This window comes from Stenella coeruleoalba, assembly GCF_951394435.1.
Source record: "Stenella coeruleoalba genome assembly, chromosome: 11".
Classification (NCBI taxonomy): domain Eukaryota; kingdom Metazoa; phylum Chordata; class Mammalia; order Artiodactyla; family Delphinidae; genus Stenella; species Stenella coeruleoalba.
The window spans coordinates 36570522-36582536 of NC_137157.1; the positions used below are offsets into that span (position 1 = coordinate 36570522).

The following is a 12015-nucleotide window of genomic DNA, read 5'->3' on the forward strand; positions in this document are numbered from 1 at the left end:
GTTGAATGTTTATTTTTATAGCAAACGTTTTTATTTTGTGGATATATTATATCATTTTATTTTCTAAGGGATACTAATAGTTATTTTATTTTACTTTGGATAGTATCCATTTCCTCCAAGTTACTACTCTTCTATTTGTTTATCTGATCTCTTTTCTTTCATGTTAGACTTTCTTAGACAACTAGTGATTCTTGGCTTTTTGATAATTAAAATGTGGTAATCATAAACTTGATTAGAAGCACTGTGCTTATGAGTGAGGACTTTTAATTGTGGATCTCACCACAAAGGTCCTATTTCATTGTGAAATCCCTAATGCCAATACCTTTAGTCTTTTCTCTTAGGCTAATCAGATTCCCTATAAAAGACCATTTCAGTTTCTTGCCTAGAGGGTATAAGCTGCCAGCATTCTGGGAACCAAGTCATTCCAAGAATGACCTCCCATTCTAACAAGACCCTAAATGAGTATCATTTACAAATATAATGAAAGAAAGCCAAATTCCCAGAAAAGTATTTTAAGAGGACTCACAAAAGGAAATCATTATTTGAGCATAAATAAGATTTCGAAGTTAATTCTCAGATATGTGACCCAGAACACTAGAACACTTTTTTATATTGCTGTGTTACTGGCAATATAAAAAATATTGAGATAATGACTACAAAATAGTTAATTTATCTTGGGATTGGGCATTAAACACATTATTTTAAAAGCTATATTTTAAATTTATGATGACAAAGTCCACTTATACCATTTAACTGGCATCTGTTCCTTTTTAAACCAACATAACACCACAAACAGAGAAGACTGTGGCTAAAGTGTTCTAGGTCTAAGGACACGAGCTAAATAAAGATTTCACTTAACTAGATAGTTACTTCGTATCCCAGGTAGCTTAATAATATTTTTCCCATTTTATAAAAAATTAGGAGGCCAAATGATCTGCTACAAACAAACACAAACATACCACAGAGCTGTGGATAAAGCACTACAGTAATTCTGTGTTTAAGACTTGGTTGTTGGTACATTTTATATGATAATTAAAGTAATTATATTAAGAAATTAAGTACTATAATGTAGAATTATAGTATAATTATAAATTGTTATCACACTGCATGCAGAGTAATGTTGGAAAGGTAAGTCATTTTCTTCCTCATAATTTGCAATGCACAAAAACATTAATTATGACACTCTGCAAAATTTGGCATTTAATGAAGCCAAAAATAAATAAATATAATTCTGCAACATCTGGATAAAACTCTAAGTCCAGGAAAAAAAACAGTCATACCAAACATGCTGACATTCTGGCATTCCGGCCACAGCACCATCTCTCTTCCTTTAAATAGTGGCACATTGGAAATCCCCACTTTTCTTGGGTACATTCTGCAGACGGAATAAAAATACGGATTATTTAAATAAAATTCTTCCTCTTTTAGTTAAAGTAAATAATCTATTGAGAAAGCAAATCAGTCATTTGAAAGTCAAACAGTAGTTAAACATGTAAGTGGTAATGTTTAACAGTTCATTCCAGTATGTTAATTAAAAGCATATTAATGTTATGAAAATGGTATTTTCTCAACAACAGCTGTTTTGTATTTAAGCTCCAGGTCTGATACCAACCAATTTGCCAAAATTATTTCTCAAATATTTAGCAAAAGCAATTTAAAATGGAAATACTTTGCATGTTCAGTGTAACTACAGAAGATAAGTAATGAGATACTGGGCATTTACTGCTGACCCGACTTTCTAATAAAATGGTTTATTAAATGTGACATTTGGCAATTTATTATAGAACAATATTAATTCATTCCTAACAATGTTGAAGCACCAATTTTTTTTCCAGCCACGATGTTCACTTTCCAGAAAATGAACAGCTGTATAGGCTCTTATTTTTTCACTCCCTTGACAGGCTGTAAGATTTTCAACTGTGATTCAGTTTGGCTCAACTGCATTTATGGTTCGAGTAACAACAAAAAAAATCAACATTTTCTGCTTAATCACAGGTATCTGCTGCCCAACTCACTAACAGAGTTACACGTGCAACTTGCAGATGTGTAAGCCCCTTATGTACAACTATTAACTGCACAGGGTTTCTCAAAAGGAAAAAAAAATTTCTATTTTAAATTAAAGTCTAGGAAAGCTTAAGCCTATCAAAACTGTGGCAATTAAAAGATAACTGAGATGAATATAAATTTTCTATTAGGTTAAGTAAAACAGGAACTAGAAAACAAGAAAATGCTTTAAAAGAAAATACTGTTGAGGTAGATTCCACTAAATAAACTTCTGTGTTATGAAAGGTCAAATGATTTTTTATTAAAATAGAGAAAATTTAAATTTCATGCAGATCATAAGCCTGTGATAGTGATTTCTTTCAGGTATTAAAGTAAGATTTACAATAGACGTTATTGATACTCAGATGGAAGATACTGACCCTGCCCTAGGAATATAAATAATAATAATGCTAGTATTTATACAGCACTTAATATTGTTAGGCACTATTGTAAGTGCTTTAAATGTAATAACTAGCTTTAAATGCTAAGAGCGTTAAATGTATTAACTAGTCCCCACAGCAATTCTGTGAAATAGGTACACTATTATTCTCATGTTTCAGATAGAGAAAGTGAGCACAGGGAGGTTAAGAAAACTGCCTAAGTTGCAAATCTAGCACATGGCAGAGTTGGAATTTAAACCCAGGCAGTCTGACATCAGGGGCCATGCTCTTAACCACCAGGCTATATAAACAATTTCACTTTACAAGTGCCCAGGAATCATGGAGCCCTTGAAGCCTATCCAGTAACTAGGGACCCTGGACTACTTCTCTGTCAATTTCCAAGATGCCTTGAAACAGCAGTTTGAGTTTTACTGAAGGCTTTATGATTTAACTGAAACATGATTATTGCTAAATCAAAGGGTTACTCTAAGTACTTCAATTTTTTTCTTACAACTGAAGAAAGAAATATCTAAACTTTACTGTAAAGGGTAAGGGGCTAGAGAAATGGGGTTGTGGTCTTGTACTGAGAGTGTTAGGAAAAGTGCTAACCAATAAAACAGCTAGTTCTTTCCCTTCCCCCATCTGTTCTCTCCTTCTTCCTTGTAGTAACAGCACTCAATTTTTACCTGGCTATTCAGCTGCTCGGGTTAAAGACTGCAATTCCCAGACTCCCATGCAGTCACTAGGATAGCTAGAGGGTAAGTTTTGGCTAACTGGATGAGGGCAGAAATGATGTGTGCAAATGCTCAAAGAGGAGTGGGGGGGGGGGCATGATCTTTCCCCCACACTTTCCACTCTACTTCATCCCTCGAATGTGTTCATGTTGGCAAGCAGATGGTGGAGCAACAAAATAGAAGGACTCTGGGTTCTTGGAAGGCTTTTTGGTGCAGAGCTCCCCTACTAACTCTGTCTACCTCTGGACTGAAACAGAAATATCCATCTGTCTTGCTGAAGTCACTGTTACTTTGGGTTTGAACCCATTTTGCACCTAAATCTTTATCTTAATGCTTCCCAAACTTTTTTTGTAGCTCAGCTCTCTGGGAATATGGCAAATTTTGTACATCACAGTGGAATAAACAGATAACTGTGTTGAGGCAAAACCTATGGGATGAAGGAAGCAGTATCCCGGGAACTCCCATATAGCATCCACAGCACACTAGTTGAATATTTCTGCCCTAATTAATACAGAAGTCTTCTTTGAGGATGTGATATTTGAGCAGAGATTTAAACGAGGAAGCAAGCCATGTAAATATTAGGGGAAGACAATGAAAAACAAACAAACAAAGTGCTTCCAACAGGATATAGTTAATCTCCAAAAATATAATATCAGAACATTTTACCATTTAAAATGATTAGCCAGCAATTTCTCAACTTATAATATCCCAACCAAATACCTACAAAATAAATTTCTACTAGGGGAAAAGAAGAAATGAAAGTCAACTTACTACAGAACATGAAAAGAATCCCACTTAAGAAACAAGCAATGCATTTGTAATGAAAAGTATAATTAGTGCGCCATCATTGCTCTGCAATTCACCTTATGTAGCCAGGAAAAAAGCAGGTCTACTTGTCTGAAAACAGGTAGAAATTTCCTCTGCCAATAATAATCTAAAAAAACTGACTGAGAAAAATTATAACTAATCATTAGATTGAAATGGGAAGAGTATTTCTGGAAAATATATTACAATGGAAGGGGTATATTATTTCCAGGAAAAAAAAAATCTAAGAAATCCATGTCAAAGTTACTCTCAAATTGTTGACCTATAGAAACTGTAAGAGATAATAAAATTTATTCTGTCTCTAAGCCATTCAGTTTTGTGGTGATTTCTGAAACAGCATTAGATGATGCATACAGCCTTGAAGTAGCAATCGAGAGGCTAATTACCTCATACAAGGGAACTGAGACAGAAAAATGCACTGCTCGATGAGGATGGGAAGTATGCTTCCTCAGCAAAGAGCTAAGTTTTGATTAGACAGTAAAGGAATTTTCAGAGAATAGGCTGCAGATAAAGACACTTTTAGTAATGAATGACCAAATTCCAGAAAATTTTGGAATTGAGGAGAGGTAGAAGACTAGTCAGAACAAAGGACATATAGAGATACATTTGATGAGAATCCCAGAAATCAGGAATGAATCGTGAGGCCAGGGTTTCTGGTGAGGGCTGACATGAATGGGGATCAAAGGCACGATGGGATTTGGTCTTTACCATCCCTAGAGAGATAGTGGTGAAGCTGTGAGTGTTGTGGTAGGGGCGGAGGAAGGAATTTTTCAGGGGAATACAGAGTTCTGGCCTTGACAGTTGATAAAGGGAAGATGCAGACACGGATACACAGGACTCCTGGCATTCCTCTTGATTTCAGATGATATAGCATGGAAGCCAGCAGGGGAGCAGTCACACACTTGAGCACACAGGGCTGTCACTGGAGAAATGGAGGCTGAAAGATGGCAAGCATGTTCCCTAACTTGTGTTGATGAAGGTGACGAGGTAGGGAAGCGGGTTACTGTCTTCCTTAGGGCTCATAAAACTTCTCTTTGCCACCACAGTGAAGGCCTACAGAAGGGTGCCCTTAACCTGTGTGTAAGAAAGTTCTCCCTTCAACCCTACATAACAGTGTGAAGGACAGCTGAAGGGCAGTCTTACTCCATGCACATGGCTCCCCAAATCTCTATCCAAAACACCCATGAACTTTAAGGTCCTAGGGCAGTTTACAGCAATTGCCAGCCTTGGCTCAGGGCTATGTGAAACCACATTAAAGACTCACTCCTCTGGACAACCCAATGATTGTGTAATCACCTTGAAGTTTTCTGAGTCTGCGTCACAGTTTCCTCTTTGACTGAGGTCACAGTAGCCTCACAGCTGTTCAATTTGTAAGAGAACAAGTGCAAAAAACTGATACAGAGAGACACCCTCAAACAAAGCCTTTCATATACTGATTCAATATAATCTTTAGAATCTATTTCACCAGCTTCATTCTGACTGCAGTGAAGAATGAGGCTCCCTTCTACTTCCTGTATCAAAGTCACTGTGTTCACCATTTCTATTGTTAAGTCTCGGTCTCCTATTTAACTGTGTTCATATACTTATATTCAAATCTAGTTAAACTGGGCATTAGACTTCCTTATCAGTGAATCAAGTTGCTTTCCTTTACGAGCACTTTCATGCTATCTTTAAATGATAATTTTGGAGTAGATGAAGCCTCTTGTTTTTTTCTTCTATTTCATTTCTTAGTCTTTTTTTTTTTTACATGAGATATTACTTGTTTTTATTGGTTATCTGTTTTATACATATTAGTGTATATATGTCAATCCCAATCTCCCAATTCATCCCACCACCCTCCTGCTCGGCATTCCCCACTTGATGTCCATTCGTTTATTCTCTACATCTATGTCTCTATTTCTGCCTTGAAAATGGGTTCATCTGTACCATTTTTCTAGATTCCACATACATGCGTTAATATACGATATTTGTTTTTCTCTTTCTGACTTACTTCACTCTGTATGACAGTCTCTAGGTCCACTCACATCTCTACAAATGACCCAATTTCATTCCTTTTTATGGCTGAGTAATATTCCATTGCATATATGTACCACATCTTCTTTATCCATTTGTCTGTCGAGGGGCATTTAAATTGCTTCCATAACCTGGCTACTGTAAATACTGCTGCAATGAACATTGGGGTGCATGTGCCTTTTTGAATTATGGTTTTCTCTGCATATATGCCCAGTTTCTTAGTCTTTGCTGGCTTTAGAAATACATTACTCTTGTAAATGTAGATGTTCTACTAGTTCTTCCTTCTTGTGTTAATAATATTATCCACTTAATTAAACAAGTTTGAATTTTAGAACAACCTTTTATTCTTCTCTCCTTTAATCTCCAAGTTCTTATATACGCATCCTCTTAATTATATCTCCTTTTCGTTTTCAATCTTCATTAGCTCTTGACTGGGTAAATGTAATACCTGCTAAAAAATTCTTTTTCCCTTTCTTTTTGCCTTCTTGTCCTTCCTCTATATTAAGAGTAACAGTATCTTTCTGAAAAGATCTACAAAGGCCACTCAAACAGCTCTTGTTTCCATCATCACCAGCATCTGAGACCAAACCCAATGGGTATTTTTCTTACTGTAGATTTTCGAGAGCTTCTGATACTCCCTCCTTAAAACATTCTCTTCATCTGGCTTCCATGGTATCATTCTCTCTTATTTGTGGCCTAATGCTCTTCATAGCCCCTTGATAGCTCATTATTTTCTGTCTATTAAATGTTCTTAAGGCTTAATCCTCTCATTCCCCAAGCCCCTTTTATACTTCTTTGAATAAAGGCTCATAAACTCACATGCCTTCATCTGGTAAACAAAAGTATGAAGCGGCTAGGTAGAATGTAATGGGTACTAAAAATTTTGTATGGTAACCAAGTATCACATTTGCCTGGTCTTACTGCTTTTTAAAGTAAAATTTGGGCATAGTTAAGTCTATCTAAATTGCCTAAAATTAGTCTGAACTCTTGCCCTATCTATACTCTTTCCCTAGACAATCTTGTCCATATCTCAATACGTACTCATGATCCCTGTAATACATTCAGAGGGCTGCCATAACAAATGGCCACACATTGGGTAGCTGAAAACAACAGAAATGTATTCTCTCACGGTTCTGGAGGCTAGAGGTCTGAAATCAAGGTATCAGTTGGATCATGCTCGCTCCAAATGCTCTAGGAAAGAATCTCTGCTTGCCTCTTCTTAGCTTCTGGTGGTTGCTGGCAATCCTTGGCTTGTAGATACCTCACTCCAGTTTCTGGGCAATTACATCTACTCCTTTAAATTTAATTCCCACATTATTTCAGTCTGAACTTCTTTCTGGATTTTGATGTAAGAATTTTAAACTATTTGCTGAACATTTCTAAAATGAAAAATATGCAAAAATAAACTCATTTCCTAAGCCCACAAGTCTGATCTTCACCCATAATGATATATCATTATATAGTCAACCAACCTAAAACCTTGCCATCATCTTTAGCCTTCACTGCCACCCTTACCCTGACCCTACCACATTTCCCTACCATTGGTTACCATGTTAGTTGGTTTTATCTCTGAAAAGGCCTGGTAAATTGTTGTCTCCTCCTACTGTTCTTATCTAAAGTATCCTTGCTTTGGACTCTTATAACTACTCCCTAACCAGTCTCCCTGTCCTGATCTAGCTCCATGCCAGTCTATCTTCTATTATGCGAAAAATTACTACTTTTCAGAAATGTAAATGAATGTATGCAACTCTTTTGCATTAAACACTCAAAAATATTTTTATGGAACAAAGTATACTTTGCTTTCCACTGAATAATATTCTGAGACCTCAGTATAGCATTCATGACTCTCATAATCTGGCCCTAATTTCTTTGTTCATCTTTCTAAATGAAGACCAAATGTCACCTTTTTTAGAAAGCTTTCCTTTATCCCTTAGTTATGAAAAATTACTCTCTCTTCTAGTCTTAATAGCATTTCGTTTATACATCCATCACTCATTACTTCTTTCATTCATCTTTTCAATAATTCATATCTGTAGTTGATTAAAATCTATAGGTCACGAATATATCACTCTCAGACAAGCAAGAAAGTTCTACGTAATTGCTTGTGAATTCCTCACTACATCATGAGCTCCCTAAGGGGAAAGAGAGTATCTCACTTATCATACATCCTCTGCTGCCTACTACAGAACTTTGTTGAACTGAATCAACAGAATTACACAGATGAAACAAGATTATCTACATGTCCTCACTCTACTTTGAAAATACACACTTTTAAATTTTCTTTAGACCTAAATGAAATCTGACATATAATTTTATCTAGGAAAAATAAACAGGTATTATGCTGTTAGAGACAAATTTTTGTCACCTAAATTAATAATCTCAACTTACATTATACCTTTGTATATAGAGGGTTTTAGACTATCTTATTTAAAACCACAATGACTATTATTGAAAGATAGGAAAAAAAGATAGGGAAAAAATATATAAAGTGATTTTTTTTTTTTGCGGTACGCGGGCCTCTCACTGCTGTGGCCTCTCCCGTTGTGGAGCACAGGCTCTGGACGCGCAGGCTCAGTGGCCATGGCTCACGGGCCCAGCTGCTCCACGGCATGTGGTATCTTCCCAGACCGGGGCACGAACCCATGTCCCCTGCATCGGCAGGCAGACTCTCAACCACTACGCCACCAGGGAAGCCCTATAAAGTGATTTTTGAGAGATTTTGCTTTACTCTTCACATATCTGACCCTCCTCTGCCTGTTTAGTTTTTCTGCTGTTTATAACCTGACATTATGTATCTATTTATTTGTTTTTCTATTCCCTGATGCCTTCTATCAGAGTATAAACTTAATGAGGGCAGGGACTTGGTTTTGATCAATCTTGTACCCCTGGTCCCTAGAATAGTGACTAGCATGTGTCAGGCACCCAATAAATATTTCTTATATGAAGAAAAAAAACCCAACAAAATCCTTAGGAATAAACCAAACTAAAACTGGGCAATATTAACACAAATATCTGAAACAACAACCAAATAAATGAAAAGATAATTTATGTTACAAAGAGAAAAAAATATCAAAGACATAATTTATTCCCATAATGATCTTTAAGTTCAATGCATGTCAATAAAAATCCCAACAGGCTTTTTTTCTTTTTTAATGGACTTTAACAATCTGACTCTAAAACTCATTTGACACACAAATTATCAAAATCAGCTTTTAGGGCTTCCCTGGTGGCGCAGTGGTTGAGAGTCCGCCTGCCGATGCAGGGGACACGGGTTTGTGCCCTGGTCCGGGAAGATCCCACATGCCGCGGAGTGGCTGGGCCCGTGAACCATGTCCGCTGGGCCTGCGCGTCCGGAGCCTGTGCTCCGCAACCAGAGAGGCCATGGCAGTGGGAGGCCCGCGTACCGCAAAAAAAAAAAAAAAAAAAATCAGCTTTTACTTTAAATCTGGTCAGCAATGTTTATTTTGATCTATACATTATAAAGAAAATGAGATAATTTAAAAATCACTCTTTTTAAGCATAAAACATTTTGCAACTTTTCTATGAATTTGCACTGTAAACCACATATACTTTAATCCCAAATGAAGACTCAAGTAAACTTTTCTACCTACGCCTTATTAAATTGTTGATGTGATCAACATTTCAATTTTCCTCTTGCCAAGATCTCTGGATAAATAAAATATTTCATCATCAAATTTTAAAATGCTTCCTAATTGTTAATATTAAATAAGATTTTTAAATATTAACTATCTCCTTCTCTAAAAGATGGTCTACCCTTTTCGCATCTACACTAGAAATATTAGAAAGAACTCTAGCAAAATACGAAACAAAAGCCTTATTGTTCGACTTTCCTATCTGGCATTGTTCACCATACGTGCACTGAATATCCTGGCTTCCATTGCTGAGCCCAGACAATAAATGAGCTGCAGTTAGCGAGCCCTTTGTGACTGAAATCTCTTCTTTGGGGAAACTCACTCAGTAACCCTATATCTGGTCTCTAAAAAATATAAAATTTCATCTGTATGTCTTACACAGACCAATGAAGTAAAATGGTCACTCTTTTTAAAGTAAATAAATAAGTAAAACTCATATAAAAGAAAAATGAATGAGGTTAGCTAAGAAAATTCTGAAAAATAAGAACTTTGGGGAACTTGCTCTACTGGATTTCAAAGGTTCAAATAAACTACAGTAATTTTAATAGTATAGTATTATCACAGGAACCAACAGATTAAGGGAAAAGAAGAGAACCTAAAAATGCACTATCTGAGAAAGGTGTTATTTCCTATCAATGTGTGAAAGCATGGATTATTCAATAAATAGCATTCAGAAAAATATAAAAATAAAACCATTTTGCAAATAAACAAAAATAATCCAGATAGACTATGGAACTAGATAAAAATTATAGTTAGAGGAGAAAATTAGAAAAAAAATACCATCAATATAGCAGAAGCAAAATAGAATATGGTACATCCATTCCAAGGAATACTTTGTCCTGTATTAAACAAATTTAGTAAATCTATATATGTTAACAATGGACAGAGCTCCAAGATACATTGCTAAGTAAGAGAGCAACACTGTACTGTTCTTCCTTATTAGGTCACCTTGCTGGTCCTCCTTATCTTCCCAAACCCCTTTGGAATATTCCTAGGTTCAGTCTCTGTACTTCTTTTAAACATTTCTGCTCCCTAAGTGATCTCACTCAGACTTAGTATCTATATGTTAATAACTCAGGGATTTATCTTTAACCCAGATTTGTCCTCAGAAACCCAGAATTATCTATCCACTGATAATATAGCCTCCACACTTGAATTTTTAAAAGGAAGGTCAAACTCAACCTGTCCAAAACTAAACAATTTCTACCTCAATTCTATTCTTTCAGCAGTCGTATTCAGTTCACTAAATGACAACTCCATTTTCCCATTGTTTCAGGCCAAAAATCTTTGAATTACACTTGGCTTTCTTCTTTCCTTCACACCCCCATTGAATCTGTCAATAAGTTCTGCTAGCAATACTTTAAAAATAATATTGAGAGTTTAACCATTTCTTCTACTGCTCCTCTCTGATCTAAACCACCATCATCTCTCATCTAGATCAGCTTCCTAACTGATCTCCCAGCTTCTGATCTTGACACTTTGTTTCATCCATACTGGTGTCTGCAGTGTTCCTTGAAAAAGGCAGGCAAGCTCCTCCCTTTGGGCTTTTTACTTGCTATTCCCTCTGCCTGGAACACTATTTCTCCAGAATAACTGCATTGGTCCCTCTCTCATCCTTCAAATGTCTGCTCAAATGTTATGTTAACAACAAGGTCTTCCCTGACTGCTTCATATAAAACAGTGTCCCTTCACAAAAAAAGCCTCAACAAATTTAAGAGGACAGAAATTAGTTCAAGCATCTTTTCTGACCACAACAACAGGAAACTAGAGATCAACCACACAAAGAGAAATGAGAAGAAAATGATTACATGGAGACTAAGCAACATGCTACTGAAAAAACAATGGGTCAACAATGAAATCAAAGAGGAAATTTAAAAATACCTTGAGACAAATGACAATGAAAACACAAACATACGAAACACATGGGATGCAGCAAAAGCAGTCCTAAGAGGGAAGTTCATAGCAACATAGGCCTTCCTCATAAAGCAAGAAAAATCTCAAATAAACAACCTAACCTACCACCTAAAAGAATTAGAAAAAGAAAAACAAATGAAACCTAAAGTCAGCATAAAGAAGGAAATAATAAAGATCAGAGAGGAAACAAATAAAATAGAGATTCAAAAAAGTTAGAAAAAAATCAATAAAACCAAGAGCTGGGATTTTGAAAGGATAAACAAAATCGACAAACCTCTGGCCATTCACCAAGAAGAAAAGAGAGAGGACCAAATAAACAAAAAAAGAAATGAAAGAGGAGAAATAAAAACCAATACCACAGAATACAAAAAAGAAACCATAAGAGAATACTATGAACAATTATATGCCAATAAATTGGACAACCTAGAAGTAGTGGACAAGTTTCTAGAAATA

General features: G+C 36.0%; 1 protein-coding gene across 13 annotated transcripts in view; it reads right to left on the reverse strand.

Annotated features, from left to right (window-relative positions):
- The window catches only part of METTL25 (methyltransferase like 25), a 379431-nt gene that overhangs the window by 60312 nt on the left and 307104 nt on the right, over nucleotides 1–12015 (reverse strand). For all 13 annotated transcript variants that reach the window (XR_013830493.1, XM_079936895.1, XM_079936894.1 and 10 more), the window contains one exon: nucleotides 1281–1375. Coding sequence is in view for 12 of the 13 variants with exons in the window: in XM_079936895.1 (XP_079793021.1) it covers nucleotides 1281–1375 (95 nt within the window). In the remaining variant the exon portion in view is untranslated. The remainder of the gene's footprint in view (nucleotides 1–1280; nucleotides 1376–12015) is intronic.